Source organism: Rhagoletis zephyria, unplaced genomic scaffold (assembly GCF_001687245.7).
Source record: "Rhagoletis zephyria isolate East Lansing unplaced genomic scaffold, Rhagoletis_zephyria_1.1 Rzeph_scaffold_00332, whole genome shotgun sequence".
Taxonomy (NCBI): domain Eukaryota; kingdom Metazoa; phylum Arthropoda; class Insecta; order Diptera; family Tephritidae; genus Rhagoletis; species Rhagoletis zephyria.
This window is the reverse complement of record NW_016157416.1, coordinates 36,102-53,773: the sequence shown is the minus strand read 5'-3', so window position 1 is coordinate 53,773 and position 17,672 is coordinate 36,102. Positions and strand designations below refer to the sequence as shown.

The window sequence follows — 17,672 nt, the reverse complement described above, 5'->3', positions numbered from 1 at the left end:
ATCATTTTTTAATTTCCACGCCGAAAAATCATAATTGTTTTTTTTTTATAACTTTGGGAAGTCCTTAAATAGAATGTTTATATTAGAGGCAATGAACGTTGGCATCAAATACAACATATCTGTGAAGTTTCAGGAGTGTGCCACCAAATTAAAAAAAAATTGCGGCATGCAGAATATCTGTCGTAAAAGAGTTTTGAAATAATTTCACGATTTTTTTTTTTATTTTAAAAATTTAAGGTACTTTAAATTGTTAAAATTAACCGGTGAAAATGTTCTTCTTGCCAAAACGAACGAGTCTAGTGTAATAAAACTAGTGTGCCACCAAATGAAAAAAAAACCACATACACTTAGTAAATATGACTATGATTTGAGAAACTGTGTGAAAATCTCCCACGCCAACATTTATTTAATTACTTTTAAGTTAAGTCGTGTGAGTAAACGTTTTAGCTGACTGTGTGTGGTGCTACGGGACGTATACGTCACATATACTACTACAGGTATACTATGAGCACGAGTGGTTATTATTACAACGCTTTTATCAACTTGCAATGTTGTGCGTCCAGAAACTTTCAATGTTGTGGATCCAGAAACTTTCAATGTTGTGTGTCCGACACCAAAGCAAAGCTTTGAAAAGTTCCTATAAAAAAGCATAGTGCATAGGGCGACAGCTGTAGTGAATAGGGCGAGGTAGATGACATCTAGATGTCGCCCTATGTACTACGTTTGCTACAGCGGAAATAGACGACACGCCATTTCTTTAAATAAAATTAATTGGTGCTCGTTTGTATGTACATACATATGTAAATGCATGTGTGTGCACCTTTCTATTAATATCGTTGAATTATTTTAATATCTATTGCAAAATTTTATTCAGACAGGACTAAAAAGTAGAAAATAAATAATATAAAAAAAACTTTTTAATATACAACGCTTTTATAAATGGACTAAAAAGTAGAAAATAATACTTCTCAGTCCCATAGAATTTGTTTTGATAACTTTTGATTTTGAAATTTTAGCAAAAGTCATTATAAACAATCTATGAAATTGAAAATGAAAAGCGTGGGGCGCAGTCTAGTGCCGAATTTTTTCGGGTCTGCTTCGGTACATATTCTAGACCAGCTCGAGACTAGTCGGCACCATTTTTTTGGTCAAGTTTTGGACCATTTCGGGACTAGTTTGGAACACAGAAGATTTACATATCAAATTTCATGAGTGGTCCCATACTAATTTGGTTCAGTTGGTACTTTGATGTTTTTACCTCAAGGAGATAATTTTTTTGTTCCAAATTTCATTGACCTCAAGTTCCGTCAGATTTCTGTTCCTATCACCCAAACGTGCCGCCCTTATGCTAGTCAGTTAAAGCTCTCCAAAAATCATTAAACTTTTGCTAAGGAAATAGTTTAATTTTTCCAGCAGAACTGTGAATTTAAATAAGTTGGTAGTAAAAAAAAAATATTTTTTAAACAAGCTTTCCAAATACCAGCCATATCAGACCATAAATATGGCATTTCCAAATATTTCCACTCCTGCGCCACCTATCAGAAATTTTTGTTTGGTGTTACTCCTTTTCATGTCGGTAGCATGTACACTAAATACAAACTAAATCAGACCATAGATGCTTGTTTTCGAAATATCTATCTCATCAGGAAGTTGATTCAAAATTGACTGCGAAATTTGATACAAACAAACATACTTACATACATACATACATATGAAGAAAGTTAAATAAAAGCTTTAAAAAAAAATATTGTCATGTAAAAATGTAGGTGTCACCGAAAAATGTAAAAGAAGGTTCAGCCAAAAAAATAAATTAATTTTTTCGAAATTGTCTTGCAAAAATACTTTACGCTCAGGGGTGTACGGCGAACTTTTTTTTGTTTTCTTGTAAGGTTGTACAGCCTAATATATATATGTACATACATACATTGATAAAAATAATAATGAATTCCCGCTATGGTGGTGAAACAAAAAACTTGGCTGCGTTACGTCGGGCTACGCTTGCGCTTACCTGGAACTTTAATGCATTAAAGTTCCAATTTCAGTTGAAACGAAAAATTCCAAAACGATACTATTTCACTTTTTCCACCATATCTGGCGCATCCCCATGTTTGTGCCACACACACACACACACACACACACACAAACCATAAACAATTTGACATGTTCGCCTGATATCCACAGCATAGGGAAGCTTAATAGCATTGCGAGGAGTACTACTGGGCAAGGAGCAAGCAGGCAGGCAGGCTGGCAGGCTGGCTGGCAGGCAGGCAGGCGATCGCAGCTTCATAGTAGTGTCCTAAAAATGCGCACTTGATGTGACAGTGACAGTTTTCACATTTCAAATTACCTGACAATTATAGTTTGTTAATTTTTTATGTCGCCTAGTGCGGCGGCAGCGGCGAAACGCGAATGGTGTGTTGCTGTTTGTAGCCACTTGGCGTGTTAACAAATTGAAACACTGTTTAATGTGTTGACTGCAGTCGAAGTGGATTTGATGAGCATGTGAATGGCGTGTAGATGGCTGCCAGTGCATTGGGCATAAGGTTAGTTAGTTTATTAGTTATTAACTTGATTGTGCAGCAGATTGGAAGGTAGGATCGGAGAAGAAATGCCTAGGCCACCACCATATAAAATTGAAAAAAAAAAATCTATCTAAAGAGCGATTAGTTGAAAGCTTTTCAGATCTCTTTCCAAGGTTCTGTCGGTGCTTTTGATCCACTTCTCGGTAGCTTCCTACTACGTCTACGATGATGCCTTCAATGATCCGAAATAGACCAAAAATATGAAGGAAACGTTTCTGTGTGTAACGTCCATTTAGGTGACTCAGTACTTGAAGACATTGTTTGAAAAAGTGGAGCCGAGCGCGGCAAGCTATATGCATATGACAGTAGACGCAAGGATTCTTAAAAGGTTCATATTAACGCCGGAGTTGCTGCAGAGTGCGCTTAGCTGCGACGTCCGAGAAATCCAGGCAGAACTGGAATATGGCTGGGCAATATAAAAATCGTAACGTATGTGGACCAAATGTCTACGACTCTATACAATGCAACATTCGGCTTTTTAGGCGAAGTCTACTCTGGTGCGAGGCTGAGAGCTGTCGACTTCAAAGCTATACTGCCGAAGCTAAGGGTGAGAGTCTGACTGCCGGTAAAACCAGGGGAGAGATCATCAGGCTCCTTCGGGAAAGGGTATAATGTAGAAAACCCCAGAATGCCCCAGTATCCACGGACTCTATTCAGTGCTACAATTACATATGGATACAAAATTGGTAACAAACTCGGAGCGGGATTGTATTCCAAACAAATAGCAGTAAATAAGTCATCCCTGTCAAAATTTTCATACATTCTTCCTCAACATTTCAAGCATAATTCGGCCTCACCCTTCTTATAACGGAAAATATATCTTGCTTCCTTCTGCTTCTGCTCCCTATAACGTTCCCACTTAGCTCGAGTTACGCCCGATCGCAGCATGGCCCTGCAGGTGACATCCTTTTTATCTGGAGCTTCGTAACATTCCTCATCGGGCCGCTTGTTCTTTCGAACTGGTGGAAATCAGACTACTTCTTCATCAGCGGAAGAAACAAGGCAATGTATGTATGTATGTATGGTCAACTAAAGCTGGCAAGATAGAGACTTCAAAGCGAATCCGAAAAGGGCCAAGGCACAAGGTGCCTGGACTCGATCCTTCGCGGAGATAGCCAGAGACCGAAAGGTTATTGGCGGTATAGACGAAAGTAATGAGAAAGGCAGAACCCTGGACCACCAACCTTGTGCACTGATGCTGGATGGTTGCAGGGTAACGTTAAACTAAAAGCCTTTGATGACAGGAAATCGGTGGAGCTATATTATGCGGCGATCGGCAGAGTGGGCGAGTTGTATCCGCGGGCCTGCCTTAAAGTTTTAGAAGCCCGAGACATATAATCGCGGCCCAGAGCGAGGGTCTGGGTACCTGTAACGACGTCCGAAACTGCCGACATTTTAGAAATTCTGCGGGAAAGCCCTACGCCACGGTAGTAGAAAGGCGGAATTCGCGTAATGAAGGTGATACAAATTGATATTCATCACAGAAAAGAAGAATCTGCCGCACTCCTGCTTCACCTGCCCTCAGGTGAAGTAGACATCGCTTTGGTACAAGAGCTATGGACCACGGTCAGCCTAGAAATATGGTTTTCCGCTCTCAACACCGGTGGTGCCGGGGAGGAACACATATCCAATAGACACGATCATAACAAATGGGGCAGCACTGGCATTCATGAACGAGGTGAGTCACTTTATAATTATTTGCTAAGAACAAATCTGTATATCTGCAACGCGGGAAGTGAGCTTGCCTTTCGCAGGGAAGTTCTTGACGTTACCCTCGTTAGTGAATCCTTCTGTGGTCAGATCACGGCGTCTAATGTCCTTGTGATTCTCTGATCTAAATAAAATACGTAAAGAATGCAGGAAAGCTTTCAATGCTGCTCAGCGCGATGCCCTAGAATCATCTTGGGTGCACTTAACATCTACAAGAAAGCCATTAGAAAAGCGAAACGTACCTCGTAGATTGATTCCTGTAGCGGCATACACGCTACATCCGAAGCCTCAAGGCACCGAAAGATATTCGTAAAATCACCTACAATAGCCAGCTTTATTCAAAAGGATGATGGGTCCTGCACTGACTCAAGTTCCGAAACCGTTAAATTTCTCTTTGGTAATCACTTCCCAGAATGATCCAGAATCAGCGGAAGCTAGATCACAGCTTATCAGCGAAATCATAAGTGGCAGGAAAATCTGTTGAGCCATATCTAAATTCATGCCCTTTAGGTCGCCAAGACCAGCTGGAATATATACAGCCCAGCTACAGCATACCATGGAACGTACAAAACCATGGCTAAAACCCATCTTATCCAGCTACCTAACACTCGGTTACATTCCCAGTATTTGGACAGAGGACAAGGTAGCGTTCATACCGAAAGCAGGCAGAGCCTCCCATGCTAAACCTGGCCATTTAGGTCTATTAGCCTTAAGGCTCTGAAAAGATTTCTGGAGACTTATATAAGACAAACGATTAACCCAGCTTTTACAGCCTTAAGGCTAAGAAAGCCAGGTTCCTGAACTCATGGTACATCCGGCCACTTGAAAATCCTAGCCAATGGCGCCTATACCGATACCTGCAAGCACTGACTCTTCCCGGAGCTGCTACTGGAAGCATCTTTTCAGCTTCCCGACCACTGCAGTGTATACCAGAGAAGGTGCTGGCTATCCAGGAGGCCGCTCGACACCTAGTAAGAAGACCCAATGAAAAAAAAAGGATACCTCTCTGATCTCTCTCGTTTTTTCACAGCAAGGAGCGTAACCCTCTCTCCTACAAAATCCTCAGCTACCCTTTTCACTACCTGGACGAAGAAGGTCAGACTGCAGCTGGGTACTCGCGTCGATGACGAACTAATTCCGATGGTTAATTACCCGAAAATCGTCGGAGTAACTTACGACAGTCTGCTCTCCTCCGCGTGCACAACCGCAATTTTCAACAAAATACAGAGCCGCAACGAGGTCCTTAAGTCGCCAGACGGCAGCACCTGGGGCAGGGACAAAGAAACGTTGCTGGCAATATACAAGGCCGACCGGTTCTATACTACGGAGCGCCAGTGTGGTTGCCGGAGACCAGTAGGACGCAGTTGATGAAGCTGCAGAATACTCAGAACACAGCACTACGGACAGGGACCGGATGCCTGTATGACGAGGCGCAAATGCTCCCCATAAGGGAGCACAATACAATGCTCTGCAAGCAATTCTTAATAGGGACCCACAGACTTGGACACCCGAACAAACACTTTCTTGCGGAGGAGCCCTCGCCAAGACACGAACTGACGAAGTCTAGAGCTTCATAAAGCAACCTCTGAACCCTACAGCATATCGACAAGCCTTGAGCGGCATTCATAGGGAGTTGGTCCCGTGTTGGGCACACAACCACCTGACGTGGATGAGACAGAGCTTCGTGCCACGGGAGACTCGGAGCACATTAGCCCAACTTCGCTCAGGCTACTGTAGCAGGTTGAACACGTACCTGAGCAGACTAGATGCGGATGTGCCCAATAAGGGCCCGGCATGCGGAGAGACACCCCTCGACTCGAAACATCTCTTCATATGCCCACAACATCTCATTCAACTGACACCTCTGTCCCTATGGACGGATCCTATAGAAGCTGCACGCTTCTTGGGTCTCCCGTCAGTTGAGCTTGACGAAAACGAGTGAGAGATTAGCCGATCTGGACGAGGTTGTTATAGCCGCTACAACAACAGCAACAAGAAAAAAGAGGTCCTTATCTTCTCTGCCACTCAAACTACTTTGAAAGCTCTATACTCATCTGTAGACAACACAAAGGCTCTCACTGAATTCTGAATATGGCCCAGCATTATAGAATAGAACTCACATGAGTCCGAGATTTTGAGGGCAACTGCAAAGCTGGCGAAGGAAGAAGGACATGGTAGGTCACTTTTAACTACCTGTTAGGAACAGCGCCACACAATAAGCAAGCGAACGCTGGGAAAACCGCTCGCCTGTATTCTTAGAGATCTATTTACATCTATTTAACTTACAAAAGAAGGCATCTTTCGTCCTGAACTGCTCTACAATATTTTCCCTTTTCATCGCATGCTTTAATCTTTCAAAAGAGTACCACATTGGCGGTTCTGTCAAGTCGCTGAGATAACAATAATTTGATCCTTTCCTTCACTGCTTCATGCAGTAAGGGTAGGGAAGCATTTTCGAAATGGTAGAAAGCTCGATCCTCAACTCATTAGACATGCATTTGATCATAGTATGGGCGCCAGTATTCCCCTCATCAATATACAGGTAAATATTTACCTACAATACAATATACAATATACACGTATGTACCTACAATTTGTTGTATCACTTTTACTTTCCTTTTACCAAACTAAAGGTAGCTTTTCCATCATTATATAAGGAAATTAATTTTTTTTTTTGTTTTTTTTTTTCATTTATTTTTACTTCCCTTATACTATTGGATATTAAACAATGTATTTTATTTTATCGAGCTACATATTCATATCATAAGGCGTGAGTTGTAAAATAATTACTATTAAATTTAATGCTTAAAATATATGCATTAACTTATAGACACTATTGTCCGCTCCACAATTAGGTGTAGGTATGAAAAAAAATGCGTATTTAGGTATATACACTGGCGAACAAAGGTGAGTGCATGGTGATTTTTGTTAATTATTTGCAATGTTTTTCAAGTTAATTTTTTACTTTATTTTTTTTACAAAAATATGGTTTATTCTTTAACCAAAACCACATAAGTCTAACTTTATACAGAGTTTAGAAAAATATAATAAATGTTCGTCCAAACTTTGAACCTTTTAATCGTAACTTCTAAAAAAATGTTTATGCAGTTACGTGGCTAATGAAATTTTAGAAAACAAGTGCAAGTTTTATTTTTTTTCTCTCCGCACCGCTTTTTGCACTTTTTTCCGTATAAATGTGAATTTTTTCTAGAATAAAATGCGCAAGACCGTTTGCAAAAATAAAATAAAATAAAAAATCAACGCTAGTTTTTATAAATTGCACTTGTCAAGTCGCTTTAAAACTTGCAGTTGTTTTACTAGAATTTCTTGCATTTTTCTAAATTTTGTATAATGTGGCTTTGGTTAAAGATTGAGCGATATTTTTATCAAAAAAAAATAATTACCTGAAAACAGTCTAAATATCTAACAGAAATCACCATGCACTCATTTTCGATCGCTGGTGTATGTAACTGCTAGTTGCACAAAAAAAAAACAAAAAAACAAAGCAGCTACATAATGAATAACTAAAGCCAGTACTGCACCACCAAACACATATGTATGTCCTTTAATGCAAAACTAGCTTTAATTTACATAAATACAATATAAATACAACTCATTTAAAGTTAAAACAAAGCTACCACTCCACTCTTTTCGCTTTTTTGCCACTGTTCAACAGCATTTCATTTTGCCATAAACTTTGTCATATTTGCTTTGCCGTTCCTAACTCAGAACGGGCGCTTGAATCTCACGCCCCAATGCTGACAGCTCCTTGAGAAAGAGTTTCGCGTTGCTCAGCGTCGATGAACCATAAATAATGCGTTTATTAACATTTGCCGTTTGCTTTTGTTTAATGTAGTCCACTAAATTTTGATATTCAATATAATTGCCGCCGCCCACTATGAACACGACAGCATCCTGGAATGGTGCACGATTTTTGGGTAATACATCACCACCCTTCAAAAGTTTCGGATCTAAGTAAAGATAATCATCGGTTTCGGTATTGTTGCGACATTCCATTACCTGTTCGGTAATTTTGGTAACCGGAAGACTCTGAAATGGAAGAAACGAAGTATGTAGCTAAGTTATTATAATGCTTCAATGTTTTCACATACGCGGTATCTACAACGTCAGTGGTTTAGGTTAAAGTAAGCTCTGTATGTCAAGAGAGGCTACTGAAAATCTTAAATCTGTATATACCTAGCCAGCTAATACCTGTTAATACATTTTAATCGTCTTTTCAAACTTACATGCCTCTTGACGACCAAATTTTTAACACCCTCCATCACAAACGACGAGCCCTGTGACACCAATTTCGAAAACATAGATACTGTACGCGTACCACCGCCCTCATATTGTGCAGCCGGATTCATTGCAGGCGATCGATTCATAATACCCTTCCAACGCTGCACATATGGAAGTGGCGAGAGATCACACCCAGCTTCTTGCAGTGCTTCCTTCATGCGCTCAAATTCATATTCGGGTACATTTTGTGCACAAATATAGTAAATAATGTATAGACGAATTTTATCTTCAGGCAGTCCAAATTCTGCGTCTTTCAACAATTCCAAAAGCGGTCGATCGAGTGATTGCTTTGACATAATTTTCTCTTCCAATTCAAAAAATGAATCTAAGCGTCGAGCTTTTATATAATTCAGTATTGATGTAGCGATTTTTGTATGCATATCGATGAGTCGTTTCTTTTCCATCAATTGTGGCAACGAATTGACCGCGTTAGTGAGTCGCGCAGTGGTATCATTCACCATGGAAAAAGCTACTTCGGTCTCGCCGTCAATACCCATGGATGTTTTGAGACGCTTGATCTCTTCCTCTGAATTGCGATATGATTCCAATTCCTCTTGTATAGCTTCGGCCACCGTAGGGAATGGGCTCCCTTTGTGTGTAACCCAAAAACGGTCATTGCGATCAAGATCACAAGCTTTTGGTTTTTTTCGTGTTCCTGGTGAAATGGAATCAATCATTTTTATGACGGCCAGTTCAAAATTACACTACCTACCTGTATTCGTTGCTCCATCGTCCTCTACGTAAACCAAATTCAGGCCCAATTCAAGCACATCATGTACCAATGCTTGATATGACCATGTGTGATGTAATGGTGTTGCTAAATCTAAGTTTCTGTCCAAAAGTAAAAGGACAGGACGTTGGAAACTAAATACCCCGCCTGCTTGGGTGGCATCCATGTGGAAAAGATTGGCCCGCGAGTCCCATAAATTCTCACGCAATTTCTTTTCCAATTTGCGTGCCACCATCTCTGCAGCGCTATTGCGCGGACAGCGTATGATTGGCACATTCCCTAATGTAACAAATACCGCAAAAAGCGAATCTACTATAGAATCCATCAGCGCTTCCATTTCGTCATCACGCGTATTTGCACGGTTTATGGAATAATACGACAGCTGCTCACTTTTTTGATGTTTCAATATAAAAAAATCGTCTTCTAAGCTAATGAAATTTACGTATTGATCGTATACACGATGTATATTAGCAACGCAACCAGATTGTAGTGCTGCCGCAGCTAAGTCTTCAATCTTCTGACGTGTGATGGGCGCTAAGAAGTTCAGATAATAAACGTCGTATAAACCATTGCCGAAATCCTGTTGAATACGATCCAGATTCTCATCGGTGGGCAAGCAGAAATAAATGGCAGGCACATCTGGTATGGAATCACGGTCAGAATGTAGTTGCCTGCAATAAAGTTTATGGTGATCTATGGCAAATGGATATAGTTGTAGAGAGCAAATTACTTTGCATTTGTACTCACACATGCAAAGTTACACCCAGCTCGCGTAGTTCTTTAATGGAAATTATCGGAGAAATGATATCCTGTCCCACCCGATCGAATATTAGTATTTTCCAAACTGGCTCCGCAGCTAGGGCTTTCGGCTGCTGAAGATTTAAGTTTAGCATCTGCTTGATGGCATCTGGAAAGACAAATAATTAGGTTTAACTTTTCTATTGGCTGCGTGGACGGTTTTTTGCTTTTCACGATCATAAACACCAGCGCAGACACCCCGCCCGTTGCTGTTGTAAATGGTTTGGAATTTGGGCGCTGGTATACCAGTTGACTTACTTATTTGTCTATCGCGTAGCGTCAACATTTTGTGATGAAAATAAAATACGTATGCTAATTAAAATAATAGATATTTCTATTTTAATACAATAACTACACTCCAATTATTATTATTTTTCCACAAAACAAGTCTTTCACATATTTTGCACAGCTGTGAGCTGTCAAAATGGCAATACCACGTATTCATTCTAAAAAAGCGCAGGGTTGCATTCGTTTTAAATTATATTTTTTCATTTAGAGGTCTGTAGCAACCGACCGCAAAGAACGTAAATTCAAAGAACGAAAATCTATAAAAAGGGACAACTCGCTGAGGTTTGTCGAGTGAGTCTAAAGAAGGTAAATTGTGTTGGCTTTCCCAAGGTTACATCACTGGGGCGGTAGCCCCAGTTAGGTCACACAGAAAGGGGAATTCTATGTAGTAAGGGTTATAATCCCTAAGCGCGGCTGAAGGCCGCCTACGCAGAAAGGAATTCTATTTTTCTAAGGGGTCCGTAGGGAACCATAGGGGGTCTAGGTGGTCGGGGGTTGCAGTTCAGTCAATGGCGGTTCATGCCCTCTCCAAAAAGGTCGGTTGGAGGTGCCACGCCCACTCCCCCTTCGCCCTCCGCACCTTTAACGAACGGCCACAATGAAAAGTTTCCCCGGTAAATTTATAAGGGACAACTCGTTACTTTGAAAATGTGCCGCTCTGATTTTGACCGTATCTTAAAGGTTGAGATCAAGGCGAATTTAAGCAAAGTGGTGTTACCAAAGAAGGTAAATCTATATAAGCTCTTGCATAGCGCATGCATTTAATTCTCTTACATTTGTGTAAAACTACATCTACGTATATTATCATGTTAAATGCCGACGGAAAATAGACAAAAAGAGTCGCAGCCATCTTTTTGTTATTTCATTAATTTATTTCTATCATCGATCTCTCTTTCTTCAGTGTTCTTTGACGCCGTGAAATCATATTTGCGGCGAATTCATTTACGAAGCTTGATGTCGAAAGGGACGCGAATTCCTCTTGCAAACCTTCTAGACTCACTCGCCACCCTTCAGCGAGTTGTCTCTTATATATTTACGTTCTTTGATTTACGTTCGTTGCTTCTTTGGTTTTACGTTCTTTGCTTTCCAAACACTTCCTTATATTTTATCACTCTGAACTCAGTGGCAGCATTACAATCCTACAGTGGCCTTCAAACGCCACGTATTCGCCTCGTGGAGAGTTTTTGTCGGCGATTTGACAAGTTCCGCTATTTTCGGCCAGTCTTTAAAAACATGGCGGATTGACAAGGTGTGTTGGACAAGTGTCGTGGTCGTTTGTATCTTATGCAAAGCGTTTAAATAAATAATAACTTTAAAAACAGTATAATACGCCTGTAAAAAGTGTGCGGAAAAAGATTTTCAATTTAATTGCGGTGAACCATTTCACAATTAACAAAAACAAGTTGCTAAAAATCGTTCGGTTAATACAATTGTGCGAACGATCAGAATTACGAGTCTCGTGTTCAATGGCGATTCGTGTAACAAAAGATGCATATTCCTTGAAAATGCACTGAAAAATACAACAGTAGTTCCGTCAAAAATAATCCATACGTACATATGTCTTTACAAATTACTATGCGATTGCTGAATAATCAATGCTTTCCAAAATAATTAAATAAATTTATAGTTAATACAGTGAGTAGCTTAATACATTGGCTACCGAAAAAGTAAAAAATTTGTGTTACCGACTTGTGTTAGTGCAGCAGCGTTCGTTTATTTTCTGAACAAAGAGAAAATGTGGCTGGGCATAAGCGGCGACCGCAGCATCAAAACATTGTCCATAGTGCCATGTCAGCGGAGTGGAGCTAAATTTAACTTTATAATCGTACTATTCTTGAATCTATTGCTGAATTCACGCAGTCAATTGCTCATCAACGTACAAAATCAAGTGGGTTGAGTATACATATGTACATACATAATATGAGAATCATTACCTTAAATTGTACTACGTATTTATAATAGTATTATTATGTAAAACGGTAGCTATTATGTATAATCTTTTAAATAACAGTCATATGTGTATATATACTGTGGCAACATAAGCCCTGTTCCAGGTACTTCACGATTTGCAGGTTTTACAGGATGTATGTACAGGAAAAGCTGTTTTCGTCATTAATAAACCTTAGGGAAGGTGGCGACCAGGAACGACTTCATGTTAAAATCTTGCAAATCGTTAATCACCTGGAACGCAACTATAGTATATAATAAATACATATTGCTAGCTTATGGCGGAAAGTTGCTTACCAACTTTCAGTCTAATCCAATGAATGTATCATTGTATGTACACTGTCAGAACAAAGTATTGGCCCAGCAAATTTTTCACAATATATGCAACAATTTTTATTCTAATATTTTTCCCCGAATTTCGTATAAATATATGGTTCATTCTACAACAAAAATCATAAAAATATAATTCCTAAACTTTGTGCCTAACTTGCGAAAATTCAGCAAATTTTCATGAAAATTTTCAACTTTTTAATCAGAATTTTCAGAATTTTTTTGAGAATGCAGATTTGTAGCCCAATAAATTCTATTATAATAAAGTACAAGCATTAAGTAGCTAGGAATTACCGTTGATTTTGGCAATTTTTCTTTCACGCAGTCTCTTCCATACAACAATTTTTTTTCGAAAATACTTCATATGGAAAAAATGCAAAAAACCTTCAACAAAAAAATTTCCAAAAATTAATGCGATTTTTTACTAATTTTTTACAAACTGGAATTTTTTACTAGAATTTAATGTGCTGCAAAACTGCATACTCAAAAAAAATTCTAAAAAATCTGATTAAAAAGTTGAAAATTTGATGAATTTTGGCGAGTTTTGCACAAAGTTCAGGAATTATATTTTTATGTTTTTTGTTGTTGATTTGGCGGAAAAATATTAGAATACAATTTTTTGCATATACCTATTGTGAAAAACTTGATACTTACTTGACTTTCACTGTCATTGGAAACCTACATTCTCGTCTGTCGTCGAATGACAGCGTTACAGGAACATCTTATAAAGCTTCCAAAGAGAAGGTCTTCGAAGAGCTCCTCACTTTGCCGACAGGGTTATGTCTACAGTTTCAATTTGTGTGTATGTTCATTTACTTCAATAGTGTCATAACTCAAAAAAAGACAAAAAAATAAGATTAAACATCCAGTAAAGCGGCTTTAATGTTTTGAATTTACATATCGTCCCCTGAAATGCAAAAAGGCGTAACAAACATCGTCACCGAAATGCAAAAAGTCATAACTTATAAAAATTCAAAATTCACTTTTTGATTGGTATGATGAGTTTCATCGAATTACAACTCCCGACATAAATGCAAAATAAGCTATTTTTGAAATCAAGATCTGTTAAAAACAAATGGATGGATTTTGAAAAATTTGATCTCATTCAATAGGAAATTTGATTCCCTTTAATTTGGTATACGTACTTTATATATGTGTTGTACACTTCTTACAGTACACAGTTTTTACTGCAAATCAAAATTATAAAAGAGAAGACAAAAGGAAGGCGTGCGGTATAACGTAAGTTTTTTTCTGTACATACTATGCATACTATGCATTTTTCCAACATCCGGTATGTGCTGATATCGTACTTACCTAAAGGGCTGTATGCCCAAAATCATTGCTACATATTCCTATTAAATTAAACTTTGTATATTTATTAATTCCGGCAAAATTGCACCATTTAATATCGATATTAACACATTATTCCGCATTGTTTACATATTTTCCTATGCGTTTAGGCATTTTTCCCTCGCAAATTGCACCAAGATGACGTCACTCAAACATTACTTACACTCAAAATCCTCTCTCATGGACGCAATCTTGTATTCTATCATTCTTGATAAGGCGGGTCATTTTTGTTTACAAATTCCTTGCATAACATTATGCTATTGATACTGTCAATCTTAAGTTTATTTCTTAGTTTAGTTTTTATCAAAGAAAGCGTTGAAAATTTCTGTTCTGCAGCCGAAGAGCTATGTGGTAATGAAATTATATTAAAAACAAACATGGCGAGATTCATGGAGCTATCTTCATTCATTCCATTTTTAATAGAATAAACTTTTTCCCAAAACATATCAATATCCAGATCGCTGGAAATATCAAGCTCACTTAGCCTCAGTAAATTCCACTACGTGATTATTATATTGGGATCGCAATCTATGTGATGGGGAAACTTTAAGAAGAGGTAAAATTGGTAAATCTTCTTCAGAAACTACCTTAGCTGGTGTTATTATTTATACAAGTTTTATATCTTCACGCTTGAAATCAAATCTTAAATTTATTTGATAGTAAAGCTATGTAAAACTTTAATATATTATTTATTTATTATTTAACTTCAAGAATTTCAGAACAATTGATTCAGCTTTTCATAAATATCTCAGCTTTCATTTTAAAATTAATATTGGTTTTGTTGCTGATCGCATCTTTTTTAATAAAGTTACTAAAAATTAAGCTAATGTGCTTTGATAGTAGCATATAAGCAGTGTTGCCATCTTCTGATTTTCAAAAAGCACCAAAAACTTGGAAGAATAGCGTTTTACCACACTAAGGGCCGGTTACTCAATGTCTGGTTAACATTAATCTGCGTTCAAACATCATTATCGACGTCTTCGACTCCATCCATACTTCAGGGAGTCGGTAACGTTGATAACTATGTTTAACCGGAGATTTGTGTTAACCAGACATTGAGTAACCAATTTTTTTTTGAATCAAGGGATGCTTTTTTCATAACATAATACCGAAGTACTGCACATTAAAACTGGTATAGCTCGAGAAAGAAAAATCGAATCGCATCAAACGAAAATGATGACATAATTAGAAATGAGCAAATAATTTGATGTTTTCATTATATAACCTCAAATATCGCTAAAAACCGTCTTTTTGGCCCTATGAGGTTAGGATGTCTCAAAATTCTAGTGCTAGAGCAATTGTTAGGCCAGATTTGGATTCAGCACCAAGAAACGAGGTGTTTTACTCAGGTGGTAAAAAAAAACAAAATTTGTACAAATAATCAGAAAAGAAAAAAAGAAATACTTAACTTACTTGCGTACTAGCATTTTCAACGCGAATAGAATTTTACCTGGTGGGTTTGCTACTTCAGCTTTTTATCAATCATGGTTGTATTTCAGTCCATTTAAATTTCTAGATTCTTGTAAATTCAGTGGTGCCACAGCCTTAAATATTTCAAATTATTTCAGGTTTTAACTATCTCGAAGTAATTTTGGTTCAGAAAAAAGCACTATAAAANGAAATACTTAACTTACTTGCGTACTAGCATTTTCAACGCGAATAGAATTTTACCTGGTGGGTTTGCTACTTCAGCTTTTTATCAATCATGGTTGTATTTCAGTCCATTTAAATTTCTAGATTCTTGTAAATTCAGTGGTGCCACAGCCTTAAATATTTCAAATTATTTCAGGTTTTAACTATCTCGAAGTAATTTTGGTTCAGAAAAAAGCACTATAAAAGACACGTTCCCACGACAGTCGGGTCTACGTAACCGGAACGACCCAGATTTATATCTGGCCAAGGACTGTCACTCCAGCAACACTCCCCAAAAAGTTTTTGGGGAATTTGTATGCTGCTACAACAACAACAACAACAATAGGCACTAAATAATTTTCTTTGGCGTTTTAATTTTCGAAAAACACTAAATCTAGTGCTTAAAGCACCAAGTTGGCTACTATGCATATAAGTATGGCAAACGAGAGCTTTCAGCTTGGAACTCTTTGTTAAGAGTGTTAATTATGGGCAAAATTACGATATAAATAAAAAATAGCACTTGGTTTTCCAACGTATTCCTTCGGCCAGGTCTGCAGATCGCAACCATTTACTTCGTAAAAGCAGGAAATAAAAAAAAGTTTCAAACTATCCCATTACTCAACTATTCCTAACACAACGCTTTCTAGTGAAAGCCATCGTGTTGGAGATATGCCCAGATTTTGTAGGGTTTTACCGGACAGTAGTCCTGAAATTCCTTCAGTTCATGTATCCTCTTTGAACTGTGGGATACGAAACTATATATGTTGCGGCACAGTGTGTCAATGCTTTTCGGCAATTTTATACAAGCGTAGCTTGAGCAAAGGTGAAGTGAGTGGCATTTGCACTTTACATAAAATAAATCGGTTTCTGCACGCACTCAATAATGTTCTCAGCCCAAGTCATCAGCCATAAGATTGGCTCCATCAGTGGCCAAACCAATTAGGTTTCTTATTTGACAAATATTTATATGCAAAATGATGTTTGAAATATATATTTTTATAGTTAAGAATTTAAAAACTTAATTCAACAACTATCTGCCCAAAATCTTACTTTGCCTACCAACCTACCAAACGGAAAAAGAAGCGACCAAATTTGGTCGGAAAATATTAGTAGTGGCAACACTGGTGGCGAACAACAAAGGAACTAAAATAAAAAAATCTCAGCTGACTGCGGCAATACGGCAAAAGCAAACTTGCGCAAGTCTCCAATATTTATAAAAGTCTACACAAATTCGCCGTGCCGATGCAACGAAAGGGCACTAAAGAAATTCGATAAAATTGCTGGTGGAAATGGCCAGACGGAAAATTTAATTTGCTAATTGTGTTTTGTGCAAAGTGTTGTTTCTTTAACCGTTATTTTGCAGAGAAAATTGCATATTCTGACGGGATTTATTGAAAAAATTAATATAAATGAACGTGAAAGGTACATATTTAATTTAGTTATAAAGTTAATGACCCTAAAGCATCTTTCTTTCTACCGCATTTGATAGTGTGAATGTACATACATATGTATCTATTCAATAGATTCTATAGGGGGAAAATTTTCCAATATTGGAACAGGCTTTGAAAAAAAAAATGAGGGGGTGTAGAGCGGCTTTTTGTGATTCTAAATCTGAACCCCCGCCCCCTCCGGACGCTTATAGTTTTTAAGTAATTCGTTGTTAAAGTTGTAAAAAAAAATGCAATTTAACCTCACATTTTCCTTTGTACATCGAGTGAACTGAAATTGCGGTGCTGCCACACATCACAAAATATGTGTAAAAAAAAGTACTGAAAAGGGAATCAACGAAAACGTAAATAATAAAGTGGACATGTACATAACGGGTGATTTTTTTGAGGTTAGGATTTTCATGCATTAGTATTTGACAGATCACGTGGGATTTCAGACATGGTGTCAAAGAGAAAGATGCTCAGTATGCTTTGACATTTCATCATGAATAGACTTACTAACGAGCAACGCTTGCAAATCATTGAATTTTATTACCAAAATCAGTGTTCGGTTCG

General features: G+C 38.1%; 2 protein-coding genes across 3 annotated transcripts in view; one reads left to right on the top strand and one right to left on the bottom strand.

Annotated features, from left to right (window-relative positions):
- Nucleotides 1-7,505: 7,505 nt before the first annotated feature.
- On the bottom strand, nt 7,506-10,552 carry Slh (sec1 family domain containing Slh). Of its 2 annotated transcripts, none has more exons than XM_017610691.1 (5): nt 10,381-10,552; nt 10,072-10,231; nt 9,310-9,995; nt 8,540-9,252; nt 7,506-8,342 (listed from the first exon to the last, which is right to left on the bottom strand). In XM_017610691.1, exons 1-5 carry the CDS (start codon nt 10,406-10,408, stop codon nt 8,013-8,015), a joined length of 1,917 nt encoding a protein of 638 aa, XP_017466180.1. In that variant the 5' UTR covers nt 10,409-10,552; the 3' UTR covers nt 7,506-8,012. The 2 variants fall into 2 exon arrangements, with proteins under 2 accessions (XP_017466180.1, XP_017466179.1); XM_017610690.1 differs by having other exon boundaries at nt 7,508-8,342; nt 8,540-9,249; nt 9,307-9,995.
- Nucleotides 10,553-11,651: 1,099 nt separating this feature from the next.
- The window catches only part of oaf (BRICHOS-like domain-containing protein out at first), a 24,327-nt gene continuing 18,306 nt past the window's right edge, over nt 11,652-17,672 (top strand). The window contains exon 1 of the mRNA XM_017610692.1: nt 11,652-12,298. Coding sequence (XP_017466181.1) covers nt 12,146-12,298 — 153 coding nt within the window. The 5' untranslated portion in view covers nt 11,652-12,145. The remainder of the gene's footprint in view (nt 12,299-17,672) is intronic.

Excerpts from the sequence above, each read along its gene's own strand:
- Slh (XM_017610691.1), bottom strand. The coding sequence starts at position 10,408 with ATGTTGACGCTACGCGATAGACAAATAA. Across the intron at positions 10,232-10,380 it reads GCTACGCGATAGACAAATAA|ATGCCATCAAGCAGATGCTA; the intron begins GTAAGTCAACTG and ends TTGTCTTTCCAG. Across the intron at positions 8,343-8,539 it reads ATTTGGTCGTCAAGAGGCAT|AGTCTTCCGGTTACCAAAAT; the intron begins GTAAGTTTGAAA and ends CTTCCATTTCAG.